This window comes from Oryctolagus cuniculus, chromosome 5 (assembly GCF_964237555.1).
Source record: "Oryctolagus cuniculus chromosome 5, mOryCun1.1, whole genome shotgun sequence".
NCBI classification, from domain to species: domain Eukaryota; kingdom Metazoa; phylum Chordata; class Mammalia; order Lagomorpha; family Leporidae; genus Oryctolagus; species Oryctolagus cuniculus.
In genome coordinates, this window is record NC_091436.1 from 84,439,564 (window position 1) to 84,461,777 (window position 22,214).

General features: G+C 38.8%; 1 protein-coding gene across 2 annotated transcripts; it reads right to left on the reverse strand.

The window, feature by feature from the left end:
* Positions 1–602: 602 nt before the first annotated feature.
* On the reverse strand, positions 603–20,489 carry SPACA1 (sperm acrosome associated 1). Of its 2 annotated transcripts, none has more exons than XM_008263197.4 (7): positions 20,065–20,489; positions 13,478–13,534; positions 9,973–10,074; positions 9,094–9,200; positions 8,355–8,490; positions 1,418–1,538; positions 603–846 (listed from the first exon to the last, which is right to left on the reverse strand). In XM_008263197.4, exons 1-7 carry the CDS (start codon positions 20,285–20,287, stop codon positions 690–692), a joined length of 903 nt encoding a protein of 300 aa, XP_008261419.4. In that variant the 5' UTR covers positions 20,288–20,489; the 3' UTR covers positions 603–689. The 2 variants fall into 2 exon arrangements, with proteins under 2 accessions (XP_008261419.4, XP_069929891.1); XM_070073790.1 differs by having other exon boundaries at positions 659–841.
* Positions 20,490–22,214: the final 1,725 nt, after the last annotated feature.

Sequence of the window (22,214 nt, forward strand, 5' to 3'; positions counted from 1 at the left end):
ACAGTAGGAAGTTTACTTTGCAAAGCTATGTCCTTTTTAGTACAGACAGGAAATCACCTTAGAAATGATGAAAGTTGGCCGGTGCTGCAGCTCACTAGGCTAATCCTCTGCCTGCGGCGCCGGCACTCCGGGTTCTAGTCCCGGTTGGGGTGTTGGTTCTGTCCTGGTTGCTCCTCTTCCAGTCCAGCTCTCTGCTGTGTCCCAGGAAGGCAGTGGAGGATGGCCCAAGTGCTTGGGCCCTGCACCCACATGGGAGACCAGGAGGAAGCACCTGGCTCCTGGCTTTGGATCGGCACAGTGTGCTGGTAGTAGCGGCCATTTGGGGGGTGAACCAACAGAAGGAAGACCTTTCTCTCTGTCTCTCTCTCTCTCTCTCTCACTGTCTAACTCTGCCTGTCAAAAAAAAAAAAAAAAAAAAAGAAATGATGAAAGTGATCAAAAACATGTTGAGAAGATTTGTTGTGTACACATCTAGATAAATATCCCCACTTATCTCAAATGGTAAATGATAAGAACAACATTTTGGACAAGTGTACCACAATGATGCATAGCCCTGGGCTCATACTGCATTACTGTGGGAAATCTTTTGCAACATTATTAAAGTAATTCAGTATATATTTTATTTTTATAATAGTGAATCTGATATTCTCTAATATCCTTTGTTTTTTTTTTCATATACCATCCATACATCATTCATTCCATTCACTTAAAGCATCTTCTTCATGTCCGGGTATTTCTGCTGGTGACTGGTCAAGAGAAGTTGAATCTTTATATCTCATAGAACTCATCTCAGAATGTATTTCGGTCATAGAGGCTTTCGCCCCCCAGAAAGCTTTCACTGCTGCCCTGGAAGAAAAAACAAAAGGAAAAACAAAAACCATAATATGAAGGAAAACTAACATTAAATAGAATTATAGTTACATTTTCTATATTTAGCACTGCTTTTTGTTCACAACTCAGTTTTCAATTGTGCTGCATCAGCTGGATTGCAATAATAGATGAATATTTAGACTCATTACAGTGTAATATTATATATTACAAATATTATCATATAAATGAAATTGTAGGTTATAATAACCAAGTTTTAAAGTTGTGAGAACTACAACTGGACAGCACAAATATTCAATCAATAAATTTTTTTAGCAATTATCTTTTAAAATTGTAAAAATTACATTTAAAAACTCTCATGGCCTAGGAAGAAAGTCATGAGATTATTTAGAAAAGTATGCACATAAGAAATGGGATGGCCTCAGCTATGATAATCCTAGGAAGAATGAAGGGAGCTGGACAGGTTCAATACAAGCGTAGGAGGCATGATGGGCAGGATTTTGCAATTCATTGAATGAGCGAAATGGGGGAGAGGAACATAAGAAGGATGGCAATCAAAGATGATGATGCATTCCAGCCATTCACCTACCAATTAATAATTATGAAGATCAATACAAAGATCACAAATATACAGATAATAACTCCTGTGGTCAGCACAAAAACTAGGACTGCATCCGTGTCAGGTCGACTTGATCTTCTCATCTGTAATTCTAGAGAAAACACACACCTGATGATTATTACTACTGGAAAGAAAGGAAATAGATATCTAAATAGAAATTTTATATTTGAAAAACAACTCTAGAAAAAAACAGAACTACAGAAAAGAATATTATTAATGAACTTGATCTGTACATTTGATTTGTCCTTTTCAAGCATACAGAAAGTTGAAAGAATTTAACAATGAACATCTTGTAAGACCACCACTAATATTTTACTATTAATCTATCCATTGCTATACAAATTCAGAAGCTCATTTTATTTTTTACACATTTTAGTATCATTTGCAGATGTCTACACACTTACCCCCAAATTCTCTGGCAATAATATCAATAGAGTAAAAAACATGGTCATTTTTTCTTTAAATTTATACACAATGGGTTGTACAAAGATCCTAAGTACATTTGCTCAGTTTTGGCAAATTCAAATGCACACAGGCATTGAAATGCCTATCAGACACAGAGTAATAGTGTGCCCTGGAAAGTTCCCTTATGCCCCTTCTGGGTTAATCACTGCTACATCTTCCAGTGGCAACTACTGTCCTGACTCTTTCCCACCATAGATTCTAGAATACAAATGGAAACATACACTATTTACTCTTTTGTCTAAAGCTTTTTTAAAACTCAGTATATACAGGGCCAGCACTGTGGCACAGTGGGTTAAAGCCCTGTCCTGAAGTGCCGGCATCTCATATGGGCACTGGTTCTAAATCCGGCTGCTCCTCTTCCAATCCAGCTCTCTGCTATGACCTGGGAAAGCAGTAGAAGATGGCCCACGTCCTCGGGCCCCTGCATCCATGTGGGAGACCTGGAAGAAGCTCCTGGCTCCTGGCTTCAGATCAGCTCAGCTCCGGCTGTTGCAGCCATCTGAGGAGTGATCCAGCAGATGGAAGACCTCTCTGTGTCTCTACCTCTCTCTGTAACTCTGTCTTTCACATAAATAAAATAAATCTTGAAAAATAAATAAATAAAACTCAGAATATAATGGTTTAGAGATTCACCAATACTGTTACATGCAACTATAGGTTTTTCTTTTTATTACAAAGTACTATTCCACCATTCATTTACCCATTTTTATCCCTTTATTTATTTTACAATTTTTATTAAGAGAACAGATTTTATGTATTTCATAGGTACAGTTCTAGGAAGAGAACCATACTTCCCTCCCTTTGCTTTCCCTCTCTCAGTCCCCCTCCTACTGTCCTTCCTTTCTTTTTTCTTTAATTTTTGCAAAGACATACTTTCTTTTTAATTTTTTAAATTTATTTATTTGACAGATAGAGTTAGATAGTGAGGGAGAGAGACAGAAAGAAAGGTCTTTACTTTGTTGGTTCACCCTCCAAATGACCGCCATGGCCGGAGCTATGCGATCTGAAGCCAGGAGCCAGGTGTTTCTTTCTGGTCTCCCATGTGGGTGCAGGGCCCAAGCACTTGGGCCACCCTCCACTGCCTTCCTGGGCCACAGGAAGAGGGGCAGCTGGGACTAGAACCTGGCACCCATATGGGATGCCGGAGCCGCAGGCGGAGGATTAACCAAGTGATCCATGCCGTAAGCCCAAGCAAAGACATACTTTCAATCTACTCTATAATCGCAGGCCTACTTCACCACTAACCATGATATTCAACAAGTAAAAAGTAGCAAGACCACAGTTCCTCAGGAGTATGAACAAGGGCTAAAAACAATCATATTACAAGATGTCCCTTTCATTCTTAAACTTTTTTTTTGTATTCTATATTAACTGTTTATTCATTCTTTTACTAGTTGATACTTAGGATGTTCCACTGTGGATTATTATAAAGAAAAAAGCTTCTCTGTGTATCTAACAGAAACCATGCTGTGAACATATATTTTCATTTCTCTTGAATAAGTATTTAAGAGTGGAACTGCTGGGCCATAAAGTAGACACATGCTTGGTTTTGTAAGAAACCATGAGACCTTTCCCGAACTGATTATATGGCTGTGCAATCATGTGTTCTCCTAGATTTTGGCTTCCTATTTGTTTTCCTAATGATTTATTTTAATGAGTTACAATTTTCAATTATGTTGAACTCTAACTCATCCAAAGCTTTCTTTTATGGTGATTGTTTTTTGAGTCAAGCCTAAGAAGCCTTTGCCTAATCCTGACTCATACAGATATTCTTCTAAGATTTCTTCCTAAAGCTTTATCAGCTTAGATTTTACACCTAGAACTATAACACATCTCTAAATTTTGTGTATGATATAATATAGGGAGTGAGGTTCATTGTTTTCTGTTCAGATGTCTCCATATCACTCTTAAATCAGGTACTCTCCAACCTATCTCTCCGGTCTTTCTGCAAATAAGGCTGCTGATGAAGCAAACCAGTCTACCCAATGTGCTATAGCACTTTTAGACTGTGAAGAGTATTAGTCTATACTATGTCAAGTATTAGTGAAATATGGAGTTTTCTCTGTTTTAAATTTTTTTATTTTTGAGATAATTTTTAAATTTACATTATAGCCAAAGGCTTAATGCTCCACACTAAATAAAGAGTTCAACAAGTTTGAAATATTAAGACCATAGTTCAGCAGGAATATGACAAGGGCTATAAAGAGTAATCAAATAAAGATCTGTCAATTTCACTCATATACGTAAATTTTATGGCTCTTTCTAGTCCCCAAATTCAAGAATCATAAAAGATTCACGTGAGAAACAGCCATAGAGACCATCTGATCCAAATACCAAATTACACAGTGAGTAATCCTCAGTGAAGAGGGATTTGATGTTTAGAGCAAGTTACTCTACTGTTTTAATTTAATACTCTACTACTCTACTGTTTTAATTTCTGTATATACCACTCTGTCTGGGAAATCTCAACAACTTATCTTTTTGAATTTTTACCTATCCTTTAAACATAATGTATTATAACTTTCAATTCTCAGTAATTATAAAACTATAAACTCATTTTAGTGATCTCAATAAATAGTTCCAAGTATGTTAGAGAAATTATATTTCTATTCCAACATGATTTGATTCTTAAAATTTCCATATTTTAAATAATTTTAGATTTACATAAGTGGTGGGATTTAAAAAATGTAATAAAAGACACCTTTTAGGACTCAAACCTGAGGAGCAGAAATACAAAAATAATTTCCAATTATCCTTTACCCTGTAACATTAGCCAAGAAAGGGTTAAAAAAAAGTGAAGCATATATGTGGGGAGCAACTCGGACTAGACTGTTACTGGAATTAAGACTTATTCTATGCATCTGCTCTCCCACAATATGGCGCTGGGAGAGAAGTAAACAGCTTCCGCACAGCTGCTTCCAGTTCAACCAATAAACTGTAGGACTTGCTCCTGATTGGAGAGCAGCGTACTCGGCGTGTGGGCAGCCGAGTTGGGATTGGCGGAGGAGGACTATGAAGGAGGAGAGAGACGGCATGCACCAGTAACATCTAAGGGGAACATCTAAGGGGAACATCTATCTGAAGGAACACCTGTGCAGCCCCCAGAGAGCCGGCCGGCGGTGTGCCACTCCCCTGCGGAAGTGGGGAATGTGGCCAGGGGGAACTGCCCTTCCACGGAGGTGGAAGGGATAGTAGCCAACCCGGGAAGAACCAGCAGCAAACCCGGGGAGGGCCGAGCAGACAAAAGAACAGCGCAGGGTCCTGTGTCGTTCCTCCACGAAGAGGGGGAGCGACACATATAAAGATATTAGTTCATTCCAATAGTATCCTTCTCACAAGGGTAACCAAAAATATTTTATATCTAGTTTAAAAAAAAGCCTGAATTTCATTAACAATTTCTCATGAAAAATAGGCTGTATTTTAATAGTCTCACATTTCAGATAATCTTATCTTAGGTATGTATTATTTTCCTAGGGCCACCATGACAAAGTGCCACAAACTGGGTGACTTAAAAAAAAAAAATTAAATTCATCATCTCAAATGCTTGCAGGCTAGAAGTCTGAAATGAGGTACTGGCAATCATGCTCCCTTGTAAAGCTATAAGGGAGGATCCTTGCTAGTATGGTAGCCCTGGACATTCCTTGGCTTGGGGTAATATGACTCTAATCTCTGTCTCTATTTTGACATGGCTGTCTTCTCCCTGTGTGTCTTTTTCTCGCCTCCCTGCCCCAACCCAAATTTCCCTCTTCCTATGAGGTCATGACCATATTGTATTAAGGCCCACTCTAAGGGCTGGAGTTATGGCATAACAGATAAAGCCACTGCCTGTGATGCTGGCACCCCATGGGGTACTAGTTCGTGTTCCAGCTACTCCACTTCCTATACAGCTCCCTGCTAATGCTTCTGGGAAAAGCAGCAGAAGGTGGTCCAATTACTTGGGCTCCTGCCACCATGTGGGAGACCCAGAAGAAGCTCCTGGCTACAGGCTCCTGGCTTTAGCCTGGCCTAGCCCTGTTTGTTACAGTCATCTGGGAAGTGAACAAGTAAATTAAAGATCTATGTCTCTGTCTCACCCCCTCTCTGTATGTAACTCTGACTTTCAAAATAAATAAATCTTTTTTAAAAAAAAGGCCTACTCTAATATGATCTCATTTTGACTAATTATATCTGCAATGAACTTATTTCCAAATATGACCAAATTTTGAGTACTGGGCGCTAGGACTTCAAAGTATCTTTTGTGGTAAACACAATTCAACCCGTCACAGTGACTAATTCTGAAAGACAGCTGTTGTGGGAGTAATCTGATATATAGGGAATGAATGGGAATTTTTCATTAATTAAATCATGTTTACCCTAAAAATATTTCTTTTTTCTGTTTTATTAACTTTATCACATGGTAAGAATCTAGTTAAAGAATTTCATGGAAAAGGAAAGTAACAAGTTAGATATTCTATAACCCTCCACCCCACCCCCATCCCTGATTTAATCCTTCAGTCCCATGTAATTTGCTCTTCCCAGCTCAGTTTTGATAATGAGGTGGTACAATCTCTTGTTGATAGATAAAAATGCAAAATATATACTAATACTAAACTCAACACACAAGCAGTGGGTGACTAGCTTCAATGAGGTGTTTGTGTCAAGCCAGTACCATATTGTATGGACAATTCTAGCCAAAACATTTGTTTGTATCTAAACAACCAAAAAGTGTACCCAATTGTCATATTTAGAAGAAACCAATAAATACCAAAGTGTTTTGAGAATATTTGTCAGTTAGTGAATGTACTGAGATGACAGCAGCCCTGAAGTTTGTCTGAACAAAAGTCTGGCATTCGGGGAACTATATCCCAGCCTTCAGCTTCCACTCTAGCAAATGCATGTTCTCTTCTGTTCCCGAGAGGACTTCACTATGAGAGAGTCCTAACAGGGGACCGTGGGGGGGACAAAGATTGAGCATGGTCCCAGATACCTTCACTACCATCAGCTAAGCTCCCTGAGATACTTTTTTAGTTTGATGGTGTTTTGGTTCTCTTTTGTCCTTTTTTAAACTGACATTATCCTTTACTGAGGACTGATATACCAACAGAGAGATGATTATGAGCTTTTACCATGAAGATGGTTTTAAGTAACTAATCAGCATATCAAAGAAAATTTAAATAGTAAGTAGTTTATTTTTTAAATATCATCCCTAAACACTTTAACCTGCTTTCATTTCAAGAAAGGATGCTTTGTTGTGTGGTATCTCTAGACATATTAGAGGCTCTTCTCCAGGGGTTTGGAAATAGCTTGAAGAAATCCATAAACTCCTTAAAATTAAACATAACTTTTGACATATTTGGCATGTGAATATTTTTCTGGGAAGAGGCTTCTGCTTGATTGGATGCTCAAAGGAACCTGTGACCAAATCTCCTTCACCATTAACAACAAAGACAACAATGACAACAATAAAAAAAGTTAAGAGCAATCAACAAAAATAATTATGCTGTATGGAAGACATCATAGATTAAATAGAAAAGATATGCATGGATCCATCTCATAAGGGAGACCCAGTTTCTAAAATGTAAAATTATGTGGAGGACAGGATTTGCATTTTATGACATATAACAAGAACTGTATTATTAAGCCATGAATAAATTTTAAAAAGACTTGCTCTGAACATCATGTTTATTTATTTGACTCTACCAGATTTTTCTAAGTGTAGAATTCCATTTATTCTTTTCACTCTTATAATGAAAAGTAAAAAATAAGAATATAATTCAGCTTAGATGACTGTTCTTTGGAGATACTTTAGAAATATGCCAGTGCTATGGTTTGGATGTGGGTTGAGGGTTCCCCAAGGACTCAATGTAACTGGAGGCTTGGTTCTCAGGATATTTCTATTGGGAGAAGCCATAGGAAAAAAAATAAGTCCTAAGATAATTGGGGCATGCCTTTAGAAGGGGCTGTAGGATGCCACTTCTCTCTCTATTTGTGGTTCAAGATGTAATCACTTGCTTTGTTCCCACACACCAGTGCTATCCACACCATGAGATGTTGCAGCCAAGGGCAGCCCTCATGTAGGCTGTGCTATGCCATCGATACTGTGAGCTAAACAAGCTTCTCTTTAGAAAATTAGCTGCCTCAGGTAATAACACAACTCTGACTAATACAACCACTTTCCCAAGGTGAGGCACGTTTGATTCTATGAAAAAGAAATTAAGTGCTATCTGGTAGAAAAAAGTTAAGTGATGTAAGCCAATAGTTCTCAAAGTGTGGTCCACCAGCCAGCAGCAACAGCATCTACAGGATCTCAGTAGAAATGCAGATTCTTTTGCCAGCCCTGGCCCTGATTTGAATCAAAAGCTTTGGAGTGGGGCTAGAGACGTGTCTCACCTCGGCCCCAGGTGAATGTGATGCTCTTCAAAGCTAGGGGTAAAAGCAAACAGAAGCATGGCTGGGCACTTACCATTTGTTGTGTAGATTGTGAATCTAATAGATGCTACTAGTTCACTATTATCCAGCGTGTCACACTCGAAAGCCAAGGGGTGCATTTCCCTGTGTACTTCCAGGATTGCTGAATCATTTGCAAGCACAATAGGTTGCTATTTTAAAAAGATAACAAAGTAACAATATTCTTCACTACACTTAAGATCAGGAAACTATTCCCCATAATAAAAGAGGAATCATTGTCTCTCTTAACCTAGAACAATAATTAATCATTTCTAGACTTCAAATCCCAACCCTACCTTCTTGCTCGTGTGACTGTGGACAAATTACTCTGTACACCTCACTTGTCTGTGAAGTGGGTATACTGCTAGGAAGTACCTCAGAGGGTTGTTTGTGTATTAAAAGAGATTCCAACTCTTGGTGTATGTCTGGCAGTTAATAAGCCCTTAATGGTGGCTACTGTTATCATTATACAACTTCAATTAAGACAACAAAAACCTTGCTTCTAAAACAGAGGAATCTATAGATAAAATGCCTCTTTGTGAAAATTCAAACTATAGTTGGCCTTAAGACATATGCAAAGTCTTAGCCCCACTAAATCATAAAAAAATTCAAATTCCAATAATAACAACATTGTATGACTTTTAATGCATTTTTGTGAACTGCTTTTAAAGACATTTTTCTAAGAGTCATAAGAACTGGGAAACAAATTTTATCACTCACTAGGAAGTACCAGATTACATACATTCACTACTTACTTGGTCTGGCCTTAGAACTTTCCACATATATTTGAAACGATTTGTAGGAGATATATGAACACATGCCAATCTAACACTTTCAAGACTTTCTGAAATTGGTTTACCCCCTGAATAAAAAGAAAAATTAAATATATAAGGCACCAGTAGGCATTATACATTGGTTTACACACAACGCTACTTTTAAAAGCCACCTCAAATTTTAATAATCAACTGTATGCCGGAGGTTATTAAACTTTTAACTGTGAGTCTGAGTGTAGAGGAGCAAAGCACCAATGGATGCAAAGACACAGGCAATCAAGAGAAGCAGATGAAGAGACAGCATGGCTCTCTGCTCTTTGTGTGGAATAAATGGTGAAGAAGAGACAGGGCAAGCAATAGCGATTTGTTTGAGTAAATTGTGAAGTCTACTACTGGCTTCCAATATAATAGCTGGGGATTCCCATTAGAGATTGTTTGGTCTAGGATCAGCACCCTTTAAATCAGATCAACTCTCATAGCTCCCAATTGAAGGTTTACCCATTTTCTTACAAAATGGCATGATCAAAGCATCAAAAGGATTTCACTCTAGGGTAGCCTCAATCATGGGCCCTGAGTACTGTAAGGCTCCAGCATATTACAGAGGATAGGTGTTAAATTTTGGGTATCACTGAACAACGCAAAGCAGAAGGTTACTCAGAGCTACAGCTGTCTAAGGAAAAGGTGGAATTTAAAATGTTATCATGATTTCCTTTCAATGTATCAATTGATTGTCTCCTTCCACTCCATGGAAACCTGAGTTTATGGATATTTTCCCAGAGCTGACTCTCCTGCTCCAATAGAGTACGACCTCCAATAGAGTCTCTCTCCAATAGAGTCCCCCTCCAGTAGAGTCCAACTCACAGCCGCAGTCTACTGGTCCACGGCATTCTTCTACCCGAACAATGCATTTGGACTCTCCTCCTGGGCATCCGTTTGTTAATATTACTTCTCTAATACCAACACCTTCAGTAAGAAAAAAGGGCAAACGTTACAAAGACACACATTGAAGTATGTTTTTACATTTCCACCTACATCTTTTTGAGAGTTTGTTCTAATTTCAGAAAATACATTCCTAAATACAGTATAATAACAATTAAATGTTTTTAGGCCCCTCATTTTGAATTACTTCATGAGATAGCATTTCTGAAATGACTTAATGTGACACACCAATTCCTCTTATTGTTGCTATTAAAGATTCCATGATTATATACATTTGGAAATGGTGCATTAAAATAAAATAAAAGCAATCTCTCCACTACAGAATTTTTTGATAACTTTTAATATGCTGATAAATGAGTGTGCTATTGTATGCAGATTTTAATTGGCCTAAGATGTAAAATTTTACATTTTCACATACTTGAAGTCAGACTACATTGATGGCATGTCATAAATTAATTTGCAGCATTTTTACTTGTTAGAGTACATAAAATGTACTTTTTATAGTGAATAAAATCTTAAATTAAATGACACAGAGCAGCACACATTGTTTCCCAAATTTATTTGACCATGCAACTTTGGCATGGTGGGGAGAGCTTCTGGTGGAAATTTCAAAATCACATTTTACCATAAGTGATTTTAAAATATTTATATCGATAAGGTCTCCATATTAAATATAGACAGGACACGATATTAATAACCAAATCTTTATTTGCAGCATGACACTCTGGATCCCACATCTCCAGAGTTTGTCTTTCATCACCAGAATTGAGGATGATGACAACAAGCTGAATCATGTCCTGTGATAAGCCTGCATAGTAATGGCTAAGGAAGAATCTATGCTGACAGATTTCCTTGTCTACCAGATTCCCTCTGTCAGCCCCTGCAGGATGTTAATTATCAGACCCATTCTCAGGGGCAAGGGAAGGTTGGAAGACTAGAGATGGCTTTCAATAGTGCTCCTCCAACTGGAGGGCTTATGAAAATGGTTTTCTGATCTTGAGTAGGACTGATAGTCTCCATTCTTTATAAGCTCTAGGGTGATGCTGATGCAGTCATTCCATTGGCCACCCTTGGAGTAGAGGACTCCATTTGTGACAAGGCAACAGTAGGATGGAAAAGGAAAGATCTTATTGATAAGAAAAAAAAAAGATAGCTGATAATGGCAGCAGTATGGCTCCAGTTAAGTAAGTAAATAAAAAGTGTTTCTTTAGAAACACAACCTTTCTGAACTGCATAAATATTTTCTAAGCAGAAACTTTATGTATTTACTTATTTAGACAAATACAGTTGTTTGAGATGTGTGTAGGTGTGAGATTTTCTGTAAGTCCCAGTAACACCTAGAAATCTGCAGGGATATATTTAAAAAAAAAAACCTTTGACTGCTAAAATACTGTTTTAGGAGTTAAGTAGGATTTCAGCAAAGCATTTTTATCTTCTAAATAACTGTTATAAATTGAAAATATTTTTAAAATGTTAGAAATGAATACTGCTTTCTTTGTTCTATCTCACATACTGCATCTTTGACACATCATTTGTCTGGATGCCCCTATGGAAGAGACCCTCCTTGAAAGGCAGGAGCTTGGTGTGCTTTGTTCTCTGCCAGATCCCAGGCAGCAGAACAATGGCTGATGCACAGTTGGCAAAATGTTTTGTGGAAAACCAAAGACTTATTTGCTGAAATAATAAATATACAATTTAGAATACATGTCTTTAAGTAATAGAGAACAGTATCAACTACTAAAACTATCACAAAAACAATTCTCTACCTGTGAAAATTTCTCAAGAAGCATAAAAAAGATATAAACTATGAATGAGTAATTGCAGGTTTACTATATAGCTTGCTTTCATTTTGACTCTGCCTCACTAAGAAGTTAAGACAAAAAATACATTTAAGACTATCTCAAGAGATAGTAAGAACAGTGATTGCCAGGCACTGGAAAGAATTAGTTTTTAATGGGTGTAAAATCTCAGTTTTGGGTGATGAAAAAGTTCTAGAGATGGGTGGTGGTGACAGTTATACAACAATGTGAATGTGCTAAGGCCACTGAATTCTACACTGAAAAATGGTTAACATTTTTTTTCTTTTAAATGAGAGAGAGAAATTGCTGCCATCCACTGGTCCCCAAATGTCCAAAATGACCAAGAGCTGGGAACTCAATCCATGTCTCCCCATGTGTCAGAGACCCAATCACTTGGCCCATCACTAGCTTCTCGAATCTCCACCCCTTCCCACCACCCTGTACCCTCTAGATACTGTTTTTCTTTTCCTCTCATCACTGTCTCTTTTTCAGGGATGATTCTAGTTAGAATGAACTTAATTCAACTGTGATTCATTTGTTGTCTTCTCAGCACCCTAGGCTATAGAAGTGGCTTTTAAAAGGATGGCCCTCCTGCACCAGCACTATGGTATAGTGTGTAAAATCACCACCTGTAATGCTGGCATCCCATATGGGCAGCAGTTCAAGTTTCAGCTGCTCCACTTCCGATCCAGTTCTCTGATAATGTACCTGGGAAAGCAGGAAAAGATGGCCCAAGTGCTTGGGTCTCTACACCAATGCAGGAGACCTGGAAGAAGCTTCTGGCTCCTGGCTTTGTTGTGGCCATTTGGGGAGTGACCAAGAGATGGAAGCTCACTCGCTCTCACTCTCTCTCTCTCTCTCCCTCTCTCTCTTCCCCGCTTCCTCTGCCTCTGTAATTCTGCTTTTCAAATAAATAAATAAATCTTAAAAAAAAAAAAAAAAAAAGATGTTCCTCTAACCAGCATTATCAGCTTCATTGGAAACTTCATGGAAATGCAAATTCTCAGAGCATTTCAGAGATCTAAAGAATCTGACACTCAGGGCAGCCCAGGTATTTATGTTTCATGGAGCCCTTAGGCACTTAGTGCATGTGTTTCAGACTCACTGTGCTATTTCAGCATGTCCAATTACTATCCATGTAATGATCAAAATAAGTCAGGGTCTTTGAACATCATATTCTCTGTAAAGCCAATACTTGTTTTCTCTAAGATATGACATACAAATTGGTGAAATGCAAAATTTAGAATAGACTATTACAAATAAGCAAATTTCTTGATAGATTTGCCAACACAATATATGGGAAGACATCTGTGAGGTGTACTGGAAAACTTTCCATCAACTGAACATCTGTGAGGTAGAGAAAATTTTAGTTTCGTGAAAGCACTTTACATGCCAAAGGAAAACTAAAGAGCTGGCTAAAAATAAGACTTAAAGGTAATGAACTGAAGCTGTCTTACCTTTTAAAGAAATCAGCCTGAGTGTTGTGTGTAAATCACACTTATTAGAAATAGAAAACAATGAAAGTACACAAATTACACACAAATAATTGCTGGACAATCTGTTCTTACTTCCTCCACTGCTCCCTCCAGATGACACTATGATTCATTGATGTTCTTTATGCTACTTACCACAGGTAACGGTGCACATTCCAAATTCTACTTCTTTGACTATTGTCTTATTCGAAGCTAAACACAAAGTATAAAGACATATTATTTAACCACCTGAAAACTTGTCTAAGTGAAAAAAATTCTAACTTGGGGGTAGATGGATATTTAGATGGGCAGTAAACATTTATGATTTTGTCTATTTAATCAGAAAAGCAATGTTATTCCTACTATATCTTCCATAATCATCAAATGAAATTAAAATATTTTGAGAAGTATATTAAATTAGCAAGCAGCCTGCAAAGAATTTTTATATTTAAAGCTTATATATAATTTTTCCATCAGTTAATACATCATGAGCTAAAATTCTATTGAAGATCAGACAAAAAAGCCTACCAAGTCTAAGGGCCATATTCTTCTTTTCTCTATTTTCCAAAAAAAAAAAAAAGACGTGTGTAATTTCCATCAAAAAAAAAATCTTTATACCAGAGTGCACTAGATTATTTCTATTCATTTTCCCAAGTTAAGGTCATATTTTTCCATATTCCTAAGAATTTACTTCCACACACTTATTTAGCATTATGAAGTAGGAATATAACTACCTGAGAAGTCAAATATTCTAGGTTTTATATTACATCTCCTCCCTAATCATTATGAAGTTTTATATGATATCTACTAATTTTAGTGTATAATTTTTAAAAGCTCAGATTATACTAAAATTTCAATTAAAAAAATAACATGAGGTATTAAAAGATAATCTTTAAAAAGCATTATATCTTGGGACAATAAATCACATGGGGAAATGCATTGAACTTGGAGTCCAAAGAGCTACTTCCACCACTAATGTAGCTGTTTTAGTTTGAACAAATTAATTAAACTCTGTCAGGGATAGTTAACCCTTTTAAGAAATCTGAAAAAGAGAACCTATCCCATTTGATTATTGTAAGGATGATATAGTATATGTGAAAGCATTCTATAATACTTAATTAATATTTAATATAACATAATTACTCGTCAAGCTCATTTTGTTCTAACTAACTTAATATAGTAGCTAAGATTTTTTTTTCCTAATTTGACTACTTATATAATACCTTAATAGTTTCACAAGCACTTTATTCTGTACTTAATTAGCACCAAACAAAATACCTTGAACACACAGCAAGCACGTGATACATACAAATACACTTTGATCTTTGTTAAATAAATGACTTAGACTATCATGATGATCAATTATGAATTGATATTTTTATGCTTGAAATTCGTTTAATATTTTTTGCTGGCACATATGACATAAAAATAAAAAGCAAATCCTGAACACAGAAAATTTGGATAAGAGCATTGGGCTCCTTTTAAATATAACCTCTTTTCAAAAACCATTAGTCAATTAGCTCTAATATCCCACATCTATGCTACTTTGGGGAAGTTACTCAATTTCTCCTAACTTAAGTTTCCTTAGAGGAAAAAAAAAATGAGATTAAGTCAGATAGTTTCTAAAGTGCTTTTCTGTTTTAATGTTCCATCCTGCTTTGAGTGTCCATTAAGTCATTCACAGCGTTTTTTGATGGGAATTTTACAATGATGGCCCAGGGGAGCTTCATGTATCTGGACTTCAGTGCAGCAGCTGTAAAAATGTATCTTCATACACTTACGAATGAAAAATAGACATGTCATCTGAATATCCGTAAGGCTAAATGCTTACTGGTCAAATAAAACCACAGATGCCAATTAAGGTGTTGATGTCAATGTGGGAGGAGTGATGCATCACAGGGCACGGTCCTGTTCAACATTTTTATGAATGACCTGGAAATGAACACTGATATCCTGCAGACTTAATACAGGTTTCTGCAAAGCCAGTAAGGATAGCAAACAGGTCTGATAATAAATATGGACCTAAAAATGATGGGGTGGTATAATGGACAAATCTAACAAATGAAACTTGCAGAAATAAAAAGTCCTACAGGTGAAGCTGAAAAGTCAGCTGTCCAAAGGTACTTAAGGGTTGTTTTAATTTAATAATGGAAGGCTCAACAGTGCATTCAGTAGCCGTCAGGAAAACAGCGAGGCCTCCCTACACTGATAAAAGCCTGACACCCACAAAGATGCAGGTAATGATCCTGCTCATTTTGTTCTGGCCAGGTCCTGGAATGTTCTTTTAGGTTCTGAAAAGCACGCTGTTGTAACTTTTGGTGTCTATCAGGTGCAAATTAAGTTTTTGAGTTTCTTCTTTGAGAGTTGATTTGTAAGGCTGATATTTCATGGCTTTTATTCTTTCTTAGAGGTGTTACAAAGAAAAAGTTATGTTTTATAGTAAAAAGCTCATTTCATAGAATAAAATTATTCTGTTTTGCAATTATTGTGTATTGAGCCCTTTCACAAATATAAAAGTATACCTATATGAAAGACCTATGATATATTTTATAAGTTCTATAAAAGTACATATATACATATATATATAAGATTTTTAAAGGGTATAAGGACATAAGTCTAACATACTAGTGATTTTTCCTTTACCTTGAAACATTTTATTTCAACATCCAGAATCATATTATTTCATCATTACTCATTAATTATTTTCAATGATGTTTTAAAAAGATTGAAGTAATAAAATGGAAGAATGAATGGAATCGTGTAGAAGGATGATGTAATTGTGAAATGAAACAGTTATTACATCATCTTCTATTTTCTTATTTCATTACCCAAAAATGTATCTTTCAGCAAGATTTTTTAAAAAAACCTAGAGGCACCTTTCTTGTAGTATGTTTTTGGCTTTCATTGAACACAATTGAGGTCTCAGGAATTTTCATTTTTGCCCATAGTGGCAGAGAAGAAAACAGAAAAACATTTCGCAATTATTGAACAAATCAGAAAATGAACACAGAAAGACAGATAGCAGCATATGGGATAATGTTGAAGATACTGAAACTGTATAAGCAAAATCTCAGTAAGACATGACATCTCAAGGGTTTAGTGTTGTGACACAGTAAGTTAAGCTGTGGCTTGCAACACTGGCATCCCATATTAGTGTTACTTCAAGTCCTGGTTACTCTGTTTCCCATCCTGCATTCCTAATAATGCACCTGGGAAGACAGCTGGAGACTGTCCAAGTACATAGGCTCCTGCCACCCCTGTGGGAGACCAGGATGTTGTTCCTGGCTCCTGCTTTAGCCCTGCCCAGACCTGGCTGTTGTAGCCATTTGGGGAGAACCAGTAGTTGGAAGCATTCGCGTTTCTTGCTCTTATTCTCGCTCTCGCTCTGCCTTTCAAATAAATACATTTTTAAAAGAGAAATGATATCTCAGATGAATATCCTAGATGAATTTTCTCTAGCCTAAGAATTGATGAGTGGGAGGTGGGTGTTTGGTACAGTGTTTGAGATGCTGTTTGGGATGCCCATAGTATATTTGAGTGCCTTGGCTCAAGAATTGATGAGTGAACATTATATATTTTCTTAAATTTTATTTATTTTAAGGGCAGAGAGAAACGTGGGTGGGAGGAACCCACCTACTTAAGCCATGAACTGCTAAAATTGGAAGTAGAGCTGGGACTTGAACCTGGTCACTCTGATAGGGAATGTAGCCTAAGCATCTACTTCTTTTTTTTTTTTTTTTTTTTTTTTTTTTATTTTTTTCACTTGTATTTTTGTATTTTTTTTTTTTTTTTTTTTTTTTTTGGACAGGCAGAGTGGACAGTGAGAGAGAGAGACAGAGAGAAAGGTCTTCCTTTGCCGTTGGTTCACCCTCCAATGGCCGCCGCGGCCGGCGCGCTGCGGCCGGCGCACCGCGCCGATCCAGTGGCAGGAGCCAGGAGCCAGGTGCTTTTTCCTGGTCTCCCATGGGGTGCAGGGCCCAAGCACCTGGGCCATCCTCCACTGCACTCCCGGGCCACAGCAGAGGGCTGGCCTGGAAGAGGGGCAACCGGGACAGAATCCGGCACCCCGACCGGGACTAGAACCCGGTGTGCCGGCGCCGCTAGGCGGAGGATTAGCCTAGTGAGCCGCGGCGCCGGCAGCATCTACTTCTAAACACTATATTTCAGAGAATCAAAAGGACATATGATAGTCTCATTCAGTTAAGCTTTCAACAGGAAGGGGTTGATCCTGAAATGTTTTGTGACAATAACCCAGGCCATACTGTCCATTAAAAGGATGTGGGCCAAGGCTGGCACTGTGGCACAGCAGGTAAAGCTGATGCCTGCAGTGATGCATCCCAAATGGGTGCTGGTTCAAGTCCCGGCTGCCCCTCTTCTGATCCAGCTCTCTGCCATGGCCTGGGAAAGCAGTAAAAGATGGCCCAAGTCCTTGGGCCCCTGCACCCACGTGGGAGACCAGAAGAAACTGGCTCCTGGCTTCAGATTGGCACAGCTCCAGCCATTGCTGCCAACTGGGGAGTGAACCAGCAGATAGAAGACCAATCTCTCTCTCTCTCTCTCTCTCTCTCTCTCTCTCTGCCTCTCTGAAACTCTACCTTTCAAATAAATAAATAAATCTCTAAAAAAAGCTTTTTTTTTTTTAAAAGGATGTGGATCACATTATTTCTTTTATATGATGCTTATGTAACACCATTTACTTGGTAAGATTCATAAATGGACAAATCCTGATGGCAGGCATATATATAAAGGTGCCTGAAGGATAACAGATGATGTAGAAATCAATACATTTTGTTAGACTAATTCTAATTGGTGTTGGTAAATACAAAAATGAAAATGTTTACAATTATGGAGCAAAGATGTCATTCTTCTTTTCATCAAAATGTATGTTTTCAAAATTATTGTTTTGATGATACAAGTGCAAAAAGAACCAGAATAATGATAAACTATGATCTAGTAGAGGCATACTTGAAATCTGGAATTGGGCTTTACATGATAGATATATTCATGCTTAAATGTTGAGCACTTGGGTTGTGTTCAAAGTTCTTTGCCTTACTAGCACAACTTCAAAACTAGGATATATGGAATGAAAACTTGTTCTTCCATGTTTACAACTTCATTAAGATTTCTAACAGTTGTTAGAAAGTCACTATTCTTTTGCTCTTACTTTTGTAAATGATTTGTAAAATAACTTTAATGTAAAAAACTATATATGTAAATATACTTCATATAGATAGATATAGACAGATGATAGATGGATGGAGTGATAGTAAATGGTGATCACTGTTTTGACCCATCCACTGAGAGGCAAAGGAGCTGCATGGTTTTTAACTTTGGTTTTGGAAATGTTCAGCTGTCTGACACCTTAGGTTGTTATAATTCTGAATTTTCACACTCCCCAGGAAAAAGCACTTATGCATGAAAGTGTATGTATAAAATTTCACAATGGACATGGTCTCCCTGAAATCCACATGAGAAAATAGAAGCACCAAGAGAAAAGGTAACTTATCTACATTTGAATTTGAATGTAAAGCTTTTATAACTCTATCTTCTGTGTTTGGCCTAAATAATACTCAGCATTTTGTAGCTAAGAGTATCCCTCCACTGCTTTCAAGCTAAAACCGTTAATTAAAGTCTAGAATGAAGCAATAGCTACTATGTTTATAGAACATGTTCTCTTCTTTGGCATCTTTCTTTTTCACATTTCCAAAGTCAAAGACCTTTTCAAGCTCTCTGTAATGTAATGTTATCAGGGCAGTACAAACCCCAATCTCACTATTAACTTCAGATAGTCAATTTCTTTCTGTTGCTGAGGGTCACTACCTGTCATCAAGAAATAAGAGAAAGGCTGATAAACACAGCACTCTCTCTACATGTATAGATTGAGGAGACATGAGAATGCCAAGGGCATTAAAAGGATCTCAGCGGGATGCTTTATGGGTGGACGGGATCACCCTCCTGTAGAAGGCTGCAAACCTGCAACTGACCTTTTACCTACCAGCATGCGAGTTACTAATCAATACAGCATGTATAACCGCTTGTCAAGTTTTACGGCTTAATGAGCCAGCAGTATAAGGCAAATTTATGTAGCAAGAGCAGGCTTGTTTTCTCTTGGATAACACGTCACAAAACAAAGCCAATAGTTGGATCCCTGAATGGATGCTTTCTACTGTGACCTTTCAAGGTTGAACATGCAAATAAAACCCTACCACGCAGCAAAAGGCGTTCAAGGGTGGGGACTGCAGGGAGCTGAGATGTGGCTTCTGGGCACTTTTGTCAGCATACTGGTCTAACTAGATGTGTCACAATAGTGGGCATTCTGAATTCCACTGAGTTCCCATCCCAAGTGCAAATGCAGAAAGGAAGAGGACGTCAAGCAATTTGGAATTTCAAAAAGAGAAAAATCTACAATGGGGAGCAAAAATGCAACAAGAGTCAAAATGAACACGTAGAAGGGCTGCCTTCCCTATCCTGTATATTTAAAAAAAAACACTTTTTCAGTGTGCAATGCAATATTTCTGTAACAATTTCCATGTACATGCTTATTTGTCCTGCTGTGGCCTTGGAGAATCGGCACCATCCTTCTTCAAGGCCGTAAGACACAGGAAATGGATAAACTCAGGACTGGTGGAAGCGAGAGCTCCAGTGAGGTTAACAGGACAATTCCCGTTAATCTCGGAGAAAGACCAGGCTTGTGCCCCTTTCCAGGGCTTCCGCGTGCCCGCCCGGGGGCCTCCGCCGCTCACCATCCTCCTCCTCGGCGGCCTCGGCCGGGGCCTCGTTCTCCGCCACCTCACTGTCATTCTCGGCCTCCTCGTCGTTGTCGCCCTCGCTCTCGCTCTCGTGGGCCAGGCCGGGATCCTGGAGGGCCGTGACGTTGGTTCCGCACGCGCACTGGAGGCCCGCCAGGAGCAGCCAGCCAACCGTCAGCAGCAGCCCCGCGGAGCAGCCCGCGCCCCCGGGGCTCATGGTTCTCGGCCCGGACGGCCGCCCTAGGCGCAGTCGCAGCCCTGCTCCCGAGCAGAGGTACGCGAAGAGAGGTGCGACGCCCCGCCCGTGCGCTCCGAATCCCTGCGCGGCGTCCAGGCAACCATTGAGGCGTCACCGCTCGTCACCGCCACCGCCGCCCGCGGGGCCGCGCGGGGACTCGGGGCCTGGAACGTGGGCGCACGGGGCGGTGCGCGGGGCCGCCTGCGTCACGTCCGGGGCTCGGAGCGCTTCCTGCCGCCACGGCCTGCAGGAACCAGGCCTCGTGCTATTGCCCTGTCTTCTAAGACGTGTCCTTTTCTCTTTCTTGCATGTACTCCTTTCCGAAGTAGAATATGTAAACTCTCAAGTGCTTTCCGTGTGGCTTGCTTTCAAAATTCCTTATCCAGGCTAACCAACGTGGATGTATCAAAACAGATTCGTCATAGCCTTATTAAGGCCTTTACCCTGAACTAGATCCGTTCATGCAGGTGAGGTTTGACTTGTACAAGTTAACAGGGGAGCGCTTTCGTGGAGTTGAACACCATGGCGAATGCAGGTGAAGAATGCATTCAAGTGTTACGGTTTTGTGCAGCACCGCCAGAGCCATGTGGGGCTTCATTGAACTGCATTGCGGTGGAGGGAAAGTGGAGAGGATGCAACAGTTCTCAAGCTAGTTCTTTCCCATTCTGCTTTTGGACCGTTGATGTCGTTTTCATCTTCTTGCTTTTGGCTTACTTTTTTTTTTTAATTTTAAGTTTTTTTTTTTTTTTTTAAGATTTATTTATTTACTTGAAAGGCAGAGTTACAGAGAGGCAAAGACAGAAAGAGAGAGAAAGGTCTTCCATTTGCTGGTTCACTCTCCAAATGGCTTGTAACAGCTGGATCTGGGCAGATCCCAAGCCAGCAGCCAGGAGCTTCTTCCGGGTCTCCCACGTGGGTGCAGGGACCCAAGGACTTGGGCCTTCTTCCACTGCTTTCCCAGGCCGTAGCAGAGAGCTGGATCTGAAGTGGAGCAGCTGCGTCTTGCACCAGGGCCCTTATGGGATGCCAGCACTGCAGAGGTGGCTTTTACCAGCTATTTCACAGCTCTGGCCCCATTTTGAGGTTCTTTGACATTCTTTTAGATCCCAGTTCTGTTGTGTAAGCATTAGGGATCTACTCCAAGTCTGATTTGGAAAACATAGCTCTTTTGAGTTACTGTCAAAAATGTTAAAAAGCACAGAGGTAAAGGATAGAGCCCTATGAGCTCACTGCACATCTTCAATATCCACTATTCTTGAACTAAGAATCAATTCTTTCATCAAAGAAAGATAAGTCTTTCACGAAGGCTGAATCAGACTAGAAGCAAAGATACCTTAAAGTCTTAGCATTTTCGCCTGATCAGTGGAAAATCTGTAATTAACTCCCTACTGCCCCCTTGATGGGGTTCAATATGTCCAATTATATCATAGAAAGAAATGCAATTCAATTTTCTTCCATTGATGGCACTAATTTCAAGAAGTCTGATCTAATTAACTCAGGTTTCTTTGTTAGGAATAGGCTCATAGGCTTTTTGAGTGAGAAAGAAAGTTAGACATCATCTAATATGTCAAGTCCCTCATTATTAAATAAGATTAAGAATTGAGGAGATTAGGCAACAAGCCTAAGATCATCCCCCAAGTTATTGGCAACACTGGATCTCACAACCAGGATTCTTGAACACTCTTTCAGTGCTTAGTAAGTCTTGCAATTCAAAATTAATCATGAAGAAGCATTGAAGTGAGTGATTAGGACTCTAAGAGTTCTAGTACTAAAAACATATAGAGTGGATTTTTTTAAAAAAAAATTTGTTATTTGAAGTTTGATTTCCTCTAGTAGCTACAATGAGGTCATTTGTTGTTGCTGCAGTTGTTGTTGGGAAAATGTGTAATGTGTCAGACTTTGAGGT